Source organism: Vulpes lagopus, chromosome 1, assembly GCF_018345385.1.
Source record: "Vulpes lagopus strain Blue_001 chromosome 1, ASM1834538v1, whole genome shotgun sequence".
Classification (NCBI taxonomy): domain Eukaryota; kingdom Metazoa; phylum Chordata; class Mammalia; order Carnivora; family Canidae; genus Vulpes; species Vulpes lagopus.
This window is the reverse complement of record NC_054824.1, coordinates 79843664-79860632: the sequence shown is the minus strand read 5'-3', so window position 1 is coordinate 79860632 and position 16969 is coordinate 79843664. Positions and strand designations below refer to the sequence as shown.

The 16969-nt window shown below is 35.3% G+C and overlaps 1 protein-coding gene across 3 annotated transcripts in view; it reads left to right on the top strand.

The window, feature by feature from the left end:
• The window catches only part of STXBP5L (syntaxin binding protein 5L), a 380025-nt gene that overhangs the window by 346179 nt on the left and 16877 nt on the right, over positions 1-16969 (top strand). For all 3 annotated transcript variants that reach the window (XM_041771139.1, XM_041771064.1, XM_041770992.1), the window contains 2 exons: positions 12977-13147; positions 15474-15713. In XM_041771139.1, coding sequence (XP_041627073.1) covers positions 12977-13147; positions 15474-15713 — 411 coding nt within the window. The remainder of the gene's footprint in view (positions 1-12976; positions 13148-15473; positions 15714-16969) is intronic.

Here is a 16969-nt window from a genome sequence, read left to right as displayed (position 1 = left end):
CAACACACACCAGAGATGCTTCCCCTGAAGCACCAGGCCCTGCACATTATATGATCTCCATAAAGCCTTTACCTTCAGAAGCAGGAAACCTAACAGGCTTTCCTAAGACACAGAAGACAGAGTCCTAGACAAAATGTGACATGGAGGAATTCATCTCAAAAGAAAACAAGAGAAGGTCATGGTCAGGGACCTAATAGAAACAGATATAAATAATATGCTTGATCCAGAATTTAAATCCAATCATAAGGATACTGGCTGGCCTTGAGAGACACATAGAAGACATCAGGGAGACCCTTACTGCAGAGATGAAAGAGCTAAAACACAATCAGGCCAAAATGAAAAATGCAGTATCTGAGATTCAAAACCAACCAAAACCAACCATCCACAAGGATGGAAGACACAAAGGAACAAACAAGTTCCTAGAAGATAGAATTATGGAAAATGAAGCCAAACAAAAGAAAGAAAGAAAAGTCTTGGATCATGAAAGTAGACCTAGGGAACTCAGTGACTTCATCAAATGTCCTAACACTCATATCATAGGAGTCCCAGAAGAAGAGAGAGAGAAAGGGGGGACAGAAGTTTATTTGAAGACATTATGGCTGAAAGCGTCCCTAATTTGGGGAAGGAAATAGACATCTAAATCCAGGAGACACGGAGCACTCCCATCAAAATCAACAAAAGCAGGCCAACACAAAGATATATCATAAATTTCCAAAATATAAAGAAAAAAATCCCAAAAGCAGCAAGACAAAAGAAATCCCTAGCTTACAAGTCAAGACAAATAAGGTTAGCAGCAGATCTCTCCACAGAAACCTGGCAGGCCAGAAGAAAATGGTATGATATATTCAACATGATGAATGGGGAAAAAGGCAGCCAAGAATATTCTATTCAGCAAGGCTAGATATTCTTCTTCAGAATAGAAAGAGAGACAAAAACGTAAAGGAGTGCATGACCACTAAACCAGTCCTGCAAGAAATATTAAAGAGTGGGAAAGAAAGACCAAAAGCAACAGAGACTAAGAAAGGAAAAGAGAGGGATCCCTGGGTGGCGCAGCGGTTCGGCGCCTGCCTTTGGCCCAGGGAGCGATCCTGGAGACGGAGGATCGAGTCCCACATCGGGCTCCCGGTGCATGGAGCCTGCTTCTCCCTCTGCCTGTGTCTCTGCCTCTCTCTCTCTCTCTCTCTGTGACTATCATAAGTAAATAATTAAAAAAAAAATTTAAAAAAAAAAAAAGAAAGGAAAAGAGAATCTTCAGGAACAATGTAAAACAAGTGATAAAATGGCACTAACTTCATATCTATCAACAATCACTCTGAATGTAAATGAACTGAATGCTCTGAGAAAAAGACATAGGTGTCAGAATGGATTAAAACAAAACAAAAAGGCCCATCTATATACTGTCTGGAAGAGACTCCTTTCGACCTAAACACACCTGCAGATTGAACGATGAGGGGAGGGAAAAACATTTATCATGCAAATGGACATCAAAAGACAGTGAGAGTAGCCATACTTATAATGGACAAACTAGATTTTAAACCAAAGACTGTAGGGATCCCTGGGTGGCGCAGCGGTTTGGCGCCTGCCTTTGGCCCAGGGCGCGGTCCTGGAGACCCGGGATCGAATCCCACGTCGGGCTTCCGGTGCATGGAGCCTGCTTCTCCCTCTACCTATGTCTCTGCCTCTCTCTCTCTCTCTCTCTCTCTGACTATCATAAATAAAGAAAAATTAAAAAATAAATAAATAAATAAACCAAAGACTGTAACAAGAGATGAAGAAGGACACTATTTCATTATAAAGGGACTATCCAACAAGAAGGACCCAACCATTGTAAATATTTATGCCCCCAACTCGGGAGCACCCAAATATTTAAAACCATTAATAACAAACATAAAGGAACTCAATGGTAACAATACAGTAACGGTAGAGGACCTTAATACTCCACTTACATCAACAGGCAGATCATCTAAGCAGAAAAAAATCAACAAGGAAACAACGGTTTTGTTCAGTCCACACTGGACCAAATGTGTCTGGACTTCATAGATATATTCAGAACATTGCATTCTAAAGCAGAATTCACATTCTTTTCAAGTGCACATTCTCCAGAATAGATCACACACTAGGCCCCAAATCGGGCCTCAACAAATACAAAAAGATTGAGATCATACTGTGCATGTTTTCTGGCTACGATACTATGAAACATGAAGTCAACCACAAGAAATTTGAGAAGAGCACAAATACATGGAGGTTAAAGAACATTCTACTAATGGATGAATGGGTCAACCAAGAAAGTAAAGAAGAAATTAAAAAGTACATGGAAACAAGTGAAGATGAAAACACAACAGGCCAAAAGCTTTGAGATGCAGCAAAAGCGGTCAGAAGAGGGAAGTATATAGCCATACGGGCCTACCTCAAGGAGCAAGAAAAATCTCAACTATACAACCTAAGTTACACCTAAAGGAGCAAGAAAAAAGAACAATAAATTAACCCTAAAGCTGAAGAGCAGAGATCACAACCAACACTACAGAAATACAAACAATTATAAGAGAATATTATGAAAAGCTACATGTCAACAAATCAGACAATATGGAAGAAATGGATAAATTCCTAAACACATATAAACTACCAAAGCTGAAACAGAAAGAATAGGAAATTTGAACAGATCAATAACGAGCAAAGAAATTGAATCAGTAATAAAAACAAAATCTCTCAACAAACAGAAGTCCAGGGTCAGATGGCTTCCCAGTGGAATTCTACCACACATTTAAAGAAGAGTTAATACCTATTCCTCTCAAGCTGTTCCAAAAAAAATGGAAACGGAAGGAAGACGTCAATGAGGCCAATATTACCTTGCTTCCAAGACCAGACAAAGACCAAAAAAGAGAACTGCGGGTCCATATCCGTGATGAGCATGGATGCAAAAATTCTCAACAAAAGACTAGCAAATTGAACCCAGCAGTACATTAAAAGAATCATTCACCACAATCAGGTGGGATTTATTCCTAGGCTGCAAGGGTGGCTCAATATTTGCAAATGAATTGTGATACACCACAATAAAAGAAAGGATAAGAACCATATGATCCTCTCAAGAGATGCAGAAAAAAAAATTGAGAGAGCACAACATTCATTAATGAGAAAAACCATCAACAAAGTAGGGATAAAGGGAACATACCTCAAAATAATAAAGGCCATATACAAAACCCCACAGCTAATATTTTCCTTAATGGGCAAAAAACTAAGAGCTTTTCCCCTTTGGTCAGAACAAGACAGGGATGTCTATTCTCACCATTGTTATTTAACATAATACTGGAAGTCCTAGCCTCAGCCATTAGACAACAAGGAAATAAAAGGCATCCAAGGGGGCAAGGAAGAAGCCAAACTTTCACTATTTGCACACAACATGATTCTCTATGTTGAAAACCCAAAGGACTCCACCAAAAAATTGCTAGAACTGATACATGAACTCAGTAAAATCACAGGATACAAAATCAACACACTGATATCTGTAGATTTCACTCGTATGTTAAGTTCAAGAAACTAAACAGATGAATATGGGAGAAAAAGAAAGACAGTCAAAATGACAAAACAGACTTATCTATAGAGAACCAACTGAGGATTGCAGGAGGGGAAGTCTGCAGGGGGTTGGGATAAATGTGTGATGACAATTAAGGAGAGCTCTTGTGGATGAGTACTAGGTTTGTATGTAAGTGATAAATACAAAATTCTACTGGAAGTAATATTATACTGTATGTTACCTGGAATTTAAATAAAAACTTGAGAAAAAAAAACTTAAGAGAAAAGGGAAAGTAAATCATACAATGAAAATACAATTTTAATCCTAGGGCCTTGTTTAATCAAATAAGAATAGGGAAGAATATTTTAATAACTATGTAAATAATAATGTTTTTACCAAAAGGAAAAATAGATTACTAGGCAATGCAATTAAATATATAAATATAATATTATGTCTATGTATTCAAAAGAATGTGATAAAATTATTATACTTACAGGAGATAAAATTTTAAACCTTAAACCTGAAGAGAATCAACTGAATAATAAATAGAATTCAGTCACATGGCTGGTTATAAAATTCTTACGTATAACTAGTATTAAAAATTATGCCATATTGGGTCCTAACGTATGAAAAGTTCAATGAGTAGGAGAAAAAAAAAATCTACAAAGAGACCAAATGAATACAGAAATTTTGTAGTTGTAAATAATTAACCTTTAAAATAAGTAGGGTAAAGGTAAGACATTCAGTAAATGCTTGGGACAACTAACTAGGCATCTGAAAAATAATTTCTCTATAACAAAATAAATTCTAGATAATAAAAGTATAAATAGAAAGAAACCATAAAAGTGCTTTAAAAAAAAGCATGTGAAAATGTTTTTAATAGTGTTTGAGCAAATACTTATTTGCTAAAGATAGCACAAAACTCAGTACCCATAGAAAAACAAAATAAAAAACTAATGGTTGATAAAGTTGATTATAGACAAAAATCAATATAGGAAAATAACTAAGACAAACGAAATTCTGCAATAAATTTGACAGACAAGTTTAATTTCTACAATGTTCAAAGTGATCAGAATGAATTCATTCATCTTTTAGGAGACTATAGCTCCTAAAGTTTCTTTCTTTCTCTCTCTCTCTCTCTCTCTCTTTCTCTCTCTCTCTCTCTCTTTCTCTCTTTCTCTCTCTTTCTCTCTCTCTCTTTCTCTCTCTCTCTTTTTCTCTCTTTCTCTCTCTCTTTCTTTCTCTCTCTCTCTCTCTTTCTTTCTCTCTTTCTCTCTCTCTCTTTCTTTCTCTCTTTCTCTCTCTCTCTTTCTTTCTCTCTTTCTCTCTCTCTTCTCTCTTTCTCTCTCTTTCTCTCTCTCTTTCTCTCTCTCTCTCTCTTTCTCTCTCTTTCTCTCTTTCTTTCTCTTTCTCTCTTTCTCTCTTTCTTTCTCTTTCTCTCTTTCTTTCTCTTTCTCTCTTTCTTTCTCTTTCTCTCTTTCTTTCTCTTTCTCTCTTTCTTTCTCTTTCTCTCTTTCTTTCTCTTTCTCTCTTTCTTTCTCTTTCTCTCTTTCTCTCTCTCTCTCTCTCTCTCTCTCTCTCTTTCTTTCTTCTTTCATCTCAGGATAACTGTCTTTTTTTTTTTTCTCTCCCCACTCTTAATGTGGGGCTTGATGTGGATACTGACTCGTGACTCAAGACAAAGTGTCAGTTTGCTTTGTCAGCATTAATCAGGATATATGGCATTTTAATGTTAAATGTTATTGTTATTTTGAGTTCTGGTCCAAGATGGCAATGTAGGAAGCTGAATTCTTCTCCTTTCATGGATACCACAGATCTATAGCTACACCTGGAGCAATTCCCTCTGAAGGAAATCCAGACTAGCTGAGTGACTCCTACACGTGGATGAATGAGTAAATACCTACATAGAAATGCATCTTTGCACATTCTCAATTATGGTGAGACACTAAGAATGAAAAAGATCTCTTGGACAATCACAAAGGATTCAGAGTTCACCAGAAGCTTGGGCCAAGCAAATCATAAGGTTCATCTACACAGGACCATTTCATCAAGTCTGGGAGAACTGGCTCTTTTTATCTGTTGTGTAGAAATCTTTACACAAAGAGTTAGGAAAATGAAGAAACAGTACATTCCAAACAATCAAACAAACAAAAACAAGATAAAACTCCAGAGACAGATCTAACGAGATGAAGATAAGTGAATTACCTGATAGTGTTCAAAATAATGGTAATTTACATACTCCCCATGATTAGGAAAACAATGCATGAATGTAAACAAAGAGACAAAACTCATGAGAAAGTAGCTAACAGAAATCACAGACATGAATACAATAAATGCACAAAAAAAATTAATAGGTTCAACAACAGACTGAAGTGAAAGGAAGGATCAGTGAATTTAAAGGCAAAGCAGATTTCATCCAATAGAGAAGCAAGAAAAAAAAAGGAAAAAGATGAAAACAACTTTTTTTTTTTTTTTTTTTATGATAGTCACAGAGAGAGAGAGAGAGAGGCAGAGACACAGGCAGAGGGAGAAGCAGGCTCCATGTACCGGGAGCCTGACGTGGGATTCGATCCCAGATCTCCAGGATCGCACCCTGGGCCAAAGGCAGGCACCAAACCGCTGCACCACCCAGGGATCCCAGATGAAAACAACTTAAGGTAGTAATGCAACAATGTCAAGTAGGATAGTACTCACATTATAAGAATTAGAAAAGGAGAAATGTGAGAGAAAGGAAAGAAAATTTATTTGAAGAAATAATGTCTGAAAAGTTGTCTAATCTAGGGAAGGAAACCGACATCCAGATCCAGGAAGTCCAGAAACTTTGCAATAGGTTGTATCCAAAGAGATCAATACCAAGACACTTAATTGTCAAAAACAAGGAAGAATCTTAAAAATAAGATAAAAAATTGTTAATATAAGGGAATCCCCATAAGGGAATTGGCATATATCAGCATAAAATTTGCAGACCAGAATGGAATGGCATGATATATTCAAAGTGCTGTTAAAAAAAAACAAAAACAAAAAACACCCTGCCAACCCAGAATATTCTGGGTTGAGACAAAATAGTGCTAATTAGTAACAGAAAAATATATGAAAGTATAAATATCACTGGTAAAGGTAAGTATATAGTAAAATTCAGAATAATCAAATGTAATAGAGATAAGAAATTCACTTATAAATCTAGTATGAAGGCTAAAAGACAAAAGTTGTAAAACTATAATAATTTGTAAATAGATATATGAAATAAGAAGATATAAATTGTGACACCAATGACAAAATGTGAGAGTAAAAATGTAGACATTTAGAATGCACTTGAACTAAAGTTGTTATTAACTTAAGTAGACCATTATAAATGTTTCTACACTTAAAACTAATACAATATTTTATGTCAAAAAAGAATACAAGTTTTAAGTAACTTAAATAAGTAACATTTTATATAAGTTTTATGGTAACCACAAAGCAAAAATCTATAGTAAATACATAAAAAAGAAAGAAATCTAAGTATACACGAAAAGCATCAAATTGGAAAAAAAAAAAGCAATTATACAACCACCAAAAACAATAAGGAAGTAAGTCCATACCTATCAATGGTGACTTTAATCTTTTAAGATTTTATTTACTTGAGAGAGAGAGAAAACACAAGTGGGGGGCAGAGGCAGAGAGAGGGAGAAATAGACTCCCTGCTGAACAGGAAGCCAAATACAGAATTTGATCTCAGGACTCTGGGAGCATAACATGAGCCAAAGGCAGATGCTTAACTGAGCCACCCAGGTGCCCCTCAAGGGTAACTTTAAATGTAAATGGACTACATTCTCCAATAAAAAGGCACAGTGGGTGAATGGATTTTTTTTTTTAATGAAACAACCATATACTACCTACCAGAGACTTACTTTAAGTACATATCAGACTGAAAGTAAATGTATGGAGAAAGATATTCCATGCAAATGATAAACAAAAGAGAGCCAGGGTAGCTAGCCCAATTCAACAATACATTAAAAGAATCTTATGATCAAGTGATATTGATCCCAGGAATGAAAGGATGGTTCAGTATCTGCAAATCAATGTGATCTATCATATTAACAAAATGAAGAGTAAAAATCATGTGATTACCTCAATAGATGCAGAAAAGACATTTGACAAAACTCAGTATCTACTCATGACAAAAATTATAACCAAGTGGGAATGGAGGGAATGTACCTTCCATAATAAAAACCATATGACAGGGCCACAGCTAACATATTTGGTGGTGAAAAACTGAAAGCTTTTACTCCAAGAATGCCAGTCTCAACACTTTTATTCAATACAGTATCAGAAGTACAAACCAGGGCAAGGAAAATAATTTAAAGAAATAAAACTATTTGCAAATGAGAAGTATATAGAAAACAGTAAGACTTCACCAAAAACCTATTAAAACTAATAAATTCTGCAAAGTTGCAGAATAGAAAAATCAATATACAAAACTCAGTTGTATTTCTATATACTAACAATGAACTATTAGAAAAAGAAATTAGGAAAATTCCATATACAATCATATCAAAAAGAATACTTAGGATTATATTTAACCAAGGTGATAAAAAACTGTGCACTAAAAACTGTAAAATATTAAGAAACTGAAGACACAAGTAAATAGACATTTCATGTTCATCAGTCAGAAGATGTAATATTGTTAAAGTGTCCAGATAGCCCAAAAGAGTTTATACATGCAGTGCAATCCCTGTTAAGATTCCAGTGCTATTTTTCACCAAAATAAAAAACATAATTTTCATGGAACCACAAATGACTCCAAATAGCTAAAGCAATCTTGAGAAAGAAAAAGAGACATCACACTTTCTGATTTCAAACTATATTACAAAGCTATAGCAATCAAAACGGCATGGTATTGACACAAAAACAGACACATAAGTCAATGAAATAGAATAGAACCAAGAAATACACACCACACACACACACACACACACACACACACACACACACACAGGTATATCAATTAATTTACAACAAAGGAACCAAGAATATAAATAGGGAAAGTAAGATCTCTTCAATAAATGGTGCTAGGAAAACCATATAGCCACATGTGTAAGAACAAAACTGAACCACTGTCTTATAGCGTACACAAAAATCAACTCAAAATGGATTAAAGACTTGAATATAAGACTTTTAACAATAAAACTCCTAGAAGAAAACAAAGTGGTAAGCTCCTTGACAATGGTATTGGTAGGTATTTTTTGGATTTGAAACCAAAAGCAAAAATATGATATAGTGGGACTACATCAAACTAAAAAGCTTCTGTAAAGGAAACTAATGACAAAATGAAAAGACAATCTACTGCATGGGAGAAAATATTTGCAAATCATGTATCTGATACGAGGTTAATAACCAAAATATATAAAGGATTCATGCAATTCAATGCAAAAAAAAATTCAGATTAAAAAATTGGCAGATGGGGGTACTTGGCTGGCTCAGCACAGCATGCAATTCTTGATCTAGGGTTTGTGAGTTTAAACCCCATGTTGGGTGTAGAGCCTACTTTTTAAAAATGGGCAGAGGAACTGAATAGACACTTTTCCAAAGACAACGTATAAATAACAAATTGGTACATGAAAAGGTGCTTACCATCATTGATCAGCAGAAAATGCAAATCAAAACCACAATGAGCTATCACGTCACATCTGTTACAGTGGGTATCATCAAAAAGAAATTACAAGTGTTGGTGAGGGTGTGAAGAAAAGGGAGCTCTTATGTACTGTTGGTAGGAATGTAAATTGGTGCAGCCACTATGGAAAACAGTATGGAGGTGTATAGCCACATTCCTGCAGAATCTTAGCCAGGTATGGGTGATGAACAAGCAAGATCAAAGAAATGACCCAGAGACAGCAATTGAGACCTAGGTTTATTGAGGGAACTTAAGTACAGGGAGTCCAGGAGTGGTCAACTGAACAAAGCATCTGCTGCTGGAAATTCAATGCAGCAAGCTTTTATAGTGTAACAATTATCCTAGCATTTCTCGGTAGCTTTGCCCCTCCTTGCATGACTAATGTTCCAAGGAGATAAAAGCCTGCCACCCGGACATTCTGCATTACTGAATAGATACCCTAAATTGGCCAATCCAGGAGCCCTTGACCTGGAATGCTGAACAACACATTTTCTACATATCTTGCTTGTGGAAAAAAAACAGAAGATGCATGGGATCTATACATTCTCAAGATAATGATTAACAGGGGCATTCAGGGTATGCTTGTACAAATGAGCCATCTGGCCCTTAACATACAGGAGTTATATTAAAAATAGAACTACCATATAATCTAACAATCTCACTTATAGGTATTTATCCAAAGGAAATGAAAACAATACATTGAAGGGCTGTCTGCACTCGATGTTCATTTCAGCATTGTTTACAATAGTAGAGATAGGGAAACAACCAAAGTGCCTGTCAGTGGTTGACTAGATAAAGATGTGGTATATACATATATACACTGAAATATTATCCAGCCATGAGAAAGATGGAAATCCTGCTGTTTGTAACATGGATGAACCTTGAGGGCATTATGTGAATTGAAATAAGCCAGACAGAGAAAGACAAATACTGCATGGTATCACTTATATGTTGAATCCTTAAAAAAATAAAAGTTACTACACTCACAGAAACAGAGAGTAGAAAAATGGTAGCCAGAACCTGGGGAGTAGGGAAAAAATAGGGAAAGGTTTGTAAAAGGGTAAACTTTGAGCTATAAGATGCATAAGTTCTGAGAATTTAATGGAAAACATGATGACTTCATTGACAACATTGCAATGTATAATTGAAATTTGCTAAGAGAGAACTTAAATGTTCTCCCCCAAAAATAAATATGTGAAATGATGGGCATGTTAATTAAATAGATGGTAGGAATACTTTCCATAATTACGTTATACACTTAAAATACGTTATAATTTTATATGTCAATTATACCTCATTGAAGCTGAAATTTTAAAAATAGTTATTGCCAATTAAAACATTCTATTCATTGCTGACAAAGCCTAAGGCCATGTTTTCAGTAAGAGATTATTTTTCCTAAAACTGTAAAGTTGGCCCCAAATAGTTTTAAACACCTACTCAAATGAACAAATTATGAGTTAAACTTGAACAAATGGGTAATTATGGAGAAATAAAGAGGAAGAAGCTCTTTGAAACTTTGTACTTCAGAAACTAAACATTAAACTCAAGGTACATAAACCAGTGTTCATTTAAAGTACCTTTAGCTTTGACAACAAAATTATAGCTATGTAAATGTTGCTATAGAAGAATCAAGTTGAAACTGGAGAAAATAATAAGCTGATCGAGGGGAAGCCTGTGATTTAGTCCATCCAGATCTTCAGCTTAAATTCCTCAGAAAAAAATCCTAGAAATAAGGGCTTAAAAACCTCAAAATGTCAGCAAAATGGTGGAGAATGGTGATACTCAAAAAACACTAAAAGACAAATTAAAAATTATATAAACCTCAGGTCTGGTGATTATGATAGTGGAGATGTCCTGCTGTACCAGGCCAACAATAGCACAGCTCCTAGCATTCTAGCTCCAGCATCATCAGTGCTGAGCCACTAACCATAGTTCTTTACTAAAACAGTAACTCCAGTATGGTTGGGTACTCTTTTGCTCTGTAAAGCTTCTGAGTATAACTTACAGGTTCTTCTTGAGATTTTGAGCTGCCTAATATCCTTTAATAAATTATTTTCCTGCTAAAACAAATTAATCAATTAATCAACATTAAGTCAATTAACAAACCAACTTGTCCTCCAACCAGGGCGTCATGCCTGATTGAAGGAGCAACTTTTCCTAACAGACATACCCAGTAGGGGGCTTATTTTTACAATCTGTACCCCCAAATTTTCTCTTTTTTTCCCCTTAAGTAGGCTCCATGACCAGCATGGAGCCCAATACAGGGCATGCACTCATGACCCTGAGATCAAGACTTGAGCTGAAATCAAATCAGATGCTTGACTGGGCCACCCAGGTGCTCCCAAAGTCGCCATTTCTAAATTCATTCTAAGTCTTTGTTAATGCCAGCTGTTGCTCTCAGTGTTTTTCCTATTTATAAGACTATATTTGATAGTGCAGGAGGGGTAGAGCTCTTGAGTTCAGCTTCCCTATGACTAACTCATTGAGGGATATTTCTGCCTTTCCATCTAGGATTCCTGAGATTTGTGTTAATAGATCCAGGCATGGATCTCAATGTGCATTACACAGGACACTCCTAAACTCCACTAAAGAGGTCTTCAAAAATCACTATCCCTTACCACATCCTTTAAGCTGGCTCTGTGGCCCAGTTTTTAAGCATATAGACACTAAATGAGAAAATCTGGTTCAGAATCCTGCCTCCATGAAAACTATTTGTATAATATTAGACAACTTTCCAAAGCTCAGCAGTTGAGCCTCTGCCTTTGGTCCAAGGAGTGATCCCAGAGTCCTGGGATTGAGTCCCACATCACGCTGCCTGTGAGAATCCCGCTTCTCCCTCTGCCTGTATCTCTGCCTTTCTCTGTCTCTGTCTCTCATGAATAAATACATAAAAATCTTTTAAAAAATAAATGTATTCTGAATATTACAGAACTATGAGAATTTGTTTCAAATATTATATATATCAGCATTTAGAAAAGACCTATTTTTAGTTGTATTATCTCTAAGTTTTAAAGTTATATCATCTCCCTCTGCCTGTGTCTCTGCCTCTCTCTCTATGACTATCATAAATAAATAAAAATTAAAAAAAATAAAGTTATATCAAAACAGAGTTAAACTCATAAGCTCTAAATAAATAGTACTATTTGTCTTAGACATGAGCAGTTTAAATAGCCTGGAACAAAAATGACAGTAATAACTTTCATTCAGAATTTGCCATATGCCAAGAAATGTTCTGGCATGAGACATGAATTACCACAAAAACTCCATGATGTAGATAATATTCCCACTTATAGAAAAGGAAACTAAAGTATGAGGACTTCAGTAATTTGTGCAGCTTGTAAATGGTAGAACTGGGATTTGAGCCCAGGAAATCTGGCTGTAAAATCAATATTCTTAAGTATCATTCTCAACTGCATATAGTAAGATGCTTCTATTCCACTCCAAGTACTTGAAGTACTTCCAAAACTTATATAAATAGGTATATATTTAAATTATGCAAAAGAAAGTTGAATATTGTAACCTATTTTGTATTGCCATTAAATGGTACAATACTTAATGTGGACAGAAAATAAATTTTAAGCTATGTTAATTAGCCAAATATTAAAAATGAACTTACATGTAATAAAAATCTTATGAAATTTTTGGCTCACTACTAAAAACGTGACTAACTCTTAAAATAGCACAGACTTAGCCATCTTTATATGGTTTGAAGAAAAAGGAATTCTCACTCTTCATTTATTAATCTACATTTGGATTCCTTTTTATGAAGATCTAATTATTGTATTTATGTTGCCTTTTTCCTCTTGCTACAGATCATGTAAATGGACACTGCACAAGTCCAACCTCTCAGAGTTGCACTTCTGGAAAACGTCTATCCAGTGCTGATGTTTCAAAAGTAAATCGCTGGGGTCCTGGAAGACCACCATTTCGGAAAGCACAATCAGCTGCTTGCATGGAAATTTCTTTACCAGTCACAACAGAAGGTAAGTTAAACATGCAAATTTTTGTGGATACAATTAAAATTTTATATGCCATGAAAACAGGAGCTAGAGGACAATGGATGTAGGTCTTGTGTATTTAAAACTATAGTCAACCAAAAAAAAAAAAAAAAAAACACCTATAGTCAACCCTAGGCAATGAGTAACAGCCTGGTCAAGCTATCGCCGTGACTCCAAATCCATTCCTTACTGTACTTCCTCCTTCATGGCTAAAATCAGAATGGCTCTGCTTTTTGGTAAACAGCTCCTCTGTACAAAGAGAGGCCTATGCCTTAATCAGTTCTCTATACTACCAGCAGTAATTGAGAGCTTTCTTCCATCTCAATAGCGAGCCTTTTAGTATCTCTATCTGTGGATAGTTATTTAATGTCTTGCAAGCCTAATTTCCTTAATTGTCAAGAGAATGTGGCCAAGATAAAGGAAAGATCTTAGGATGCCTGGCTGGCTCAGTCAGTTGAGCATCTGTCTTCAGCTAGGGTCATGATCCCAGGGTCCTGGAACCCAGCTATGCCTCTGGCTCTCTGCTTGGCTACTCCTCTCCCCCTACCTGCCACTCCCCCTGCTTCTGTTTTGGGAAATAAATAAAGTCTTAAAAAAAAAAAAGAAAGAAAGAAAGAAAAGAAAAAGGCAAGATCTTAAGTACTAAACTTTGCAATCTTCCTCTTCATGTTTTTAAAAGGAAGGATTAATTGCTTATTTATGGAATGAGTGTTGGAGCAGAGATTAAAGTATAAGGGCTAGAAGGCCAGAGATGGTTAGAGAGGGAGGAAAAAAAGGAATCTTGTAGCTTAGTTCTAACAGTCTTGCTGACAAAGAACTTTGGGGAAAGATACAGGAAAAAATTATCTTAGAAGATTTTCTATGGTAATTCTATCCTATAAAGTATTTCCCCGTTTATCACTTCTCAAACAATGTGGTAGTAATTTCCCCATTTACCACTTCTCAAAAAATTACAAAAATTTAAAAATTATACCATACTAAATCTGGTTCATGGACATGCAGATAATGTTATCTCTCACACAGGTGTATGAGTAACAAACTTGAATGTTGATGAACCACAAACAGAAAATCTTTTAAAGCATATTAGCTAGAAATTTTATAATAGAAGCAAGATGTAAAGGTTATAGAAGTAGCACTCTTAATCACTGGATTGAGAATTTTAAGTTTTAGACATTTCTGCCTCTAACTTGTACTGGATTCTGGGACAATTGCTTAACTCTATGTCTCTATCTCCAAATCTACAAAATTATATAGATTATATTCAAGCTCCTTTGCATCTCTAAGTTTTATTACAAATAATTATCTTTACAAATTCTAAGGGATAAAAAGGGGGGGGAATCAGGAATACTATATTTTGCTTTCTAGAAAAAGGCGAATCTAAGGAACTTATATTTAATCTCTTTTTATAAAAATGAGTCACACTTGTACCTATCAAGAAAGAAAAGGAGTGAATGCAGTGGTAAAAAGAATATGAGGAACTTGAACTTTGGAGCAATTATAAAAACAAAACATTCCTAATGGTAGTTAACTGAGGGGGGTGCATTTATACTTGTTGGAGTGTGCACATGTATGAGTGTTGATGAGCAGGAAAACTTTAAACCATCCTGCTTCCTTAAGGTGGCCTGAATCCCTCTCAGAAAGATTACCATTAACAATGAGAATGGCGCTGTCTACAGCTTCTCATTTGATCCTAGGCAAAGTTAGAACTGGATTTGGATTCAAGGTAGGTAGCCTGAAAGTAGTTCAGGGATATAGCATTTGCTCTTTAACCTTGGTAAATACTCCAATTTTTACGACTGTAGTTACTCCAAATATAGTGAAAACAAAAATTGTGTCAGGTAGGGAAATGTATTCACCAAGAACATTTGTGAGTTTGTAAGTAGCCATAATGTTGTCAGTAGGTGGGAACTGCCAAGAAATCATCAGGAATATTTTCAACAGTTGATAGAGGGAAGCAGAATTAAAATGGTACCAGAAATTCTTATAACTTTGACTACTCAGACAATTTTTTTCCAGATTAGAAAATTTCAACTAATTTGTGAAAATATAGGGAGAAAACATGGTACAGTGGAACTCTGGAGACCCAAGTTCCAGCCCCAGCTCTGCCTAAGTTTATGATTTACATTTCTAGACTTCAGTCTCTTCATTATCAAAATAAGCTGGTGAACTGGACAAGCTGTCTTCCAGATTAGTCAACAAGGAATCAAATTCCACTTCCCCTTCATAATTTTGGTTTTCACGTACTAAATCTGACTTTACTTATTATGGAAATACACTAACACTTAATTTTTGTCTTTTTACACTACTATAGAAAGCCGAGAAAATTCCTATAATCGTTCTAGGAGCTCTAGCATCTCCAGTATTGACAAAGATTCAAAAGAAGCAATTACAGCACTATACTTCATGGAGTCCTTTGCTCGGAAAAATGACCCTACAGTCTCCCCTTGTTTGTTTGTTGGAACTAGTCTGGGAATGGTGTTAATCATCTCCCTAAACCTACCTTCAGCAGATGAACAAAGATTTACAGAGCCAGTCATGGTATTGCCAAGTGGTAAGACTTTTTATTTATTCCTTAATTGGTCCTTTTTCACATTTAGATATAAGATAATGTATAACATTAATTTGTATTGATCTGGAATAAAGATTGTAAGTATTCTGTATATTGGAAACTATTGAAAATTTCATAAATCATATATTATTCCAACTCCTGTCATACAGCAAATTACCATTCCTTAGAATAAAATAATTATTTCTATAGTAGGAAACTGAAACTGCCCACCTAAACAATGACTTGGGGAAAAGTTTTCTGAGAAATACTAAGGAAAACCTTAATACAAAAGTTAAAGTATTTAAAGAAGTATTTCTCCAAAGTTCCATGCCAGGTCAGAGCCTATCAATGTTTTTTATCATTCCTGAAGAACTCAGATTAATCTAAAAGCACTCTGACCTGACATGGCTTCCTAAAGTCCTTGGTAACCTTCCCATCTTGTTTCAAAGGCATGCCACACAATTTCTTTCCTTTTAATCCTAGTGCCTAAAGAATTTGACATAAGTTATGCATACTGTTGCTAAAGCATAGGTTATATTTTCTTCCTACTTGAATTATCTTTCCTTCCAAAGAGGAGATGACTGATTCCTCATGCTCTTCCTTTGAATATTTTAAAACTTGTTCTTCTCAATAACTTATTTCATATTTCCTATGTATGTTTTTCAGATAGTTTTTAAGTAAAAAAAAAAGAATTTTATTAGTATATAGGATAAGAAATTTTATTTTAAAAGAATACATATATAGAGAATGCTAGGTCACAGAGAATTATATTTTGTTAACTGGTGTGCTAAATTCTTATATATTTTTACTTATTCTAGGTAGAATATTCAGCTCTCTAATGTGGCAAACTTAGATAAATGTGTGTGTGTGTTAAACAAAAAATTGATTTTCTCACATTTCTGGAGACTAGAGGGCCACGGTATCAGCAATTCTGGTTTCTTCTGAGGCCTCTGTCCTTGGCTTGTAGATAGCCAGTCTTACCACATCCTCACCAGGACTGTCCTTGTGTGCACGTACCACTGGTGTCTCCCTGTGTATCCTCATCTCTTCTTGGACACCAGTCTTGCTTAAGGCCCACTCTAACAACCTCCTTTTAATTCAATCATTTCTTTAAAGGGACTATCTTAAATATAGTCACCTTCTGAGTTACTAAGGTTTAGGTTTTCAACCTATGAATTTGGTGGGGACACAATTCAGCCCATAAAATGCATTATATTTTAAAAGTTAATCTGTTAGAGCCACTTTAATTGTAAACATAC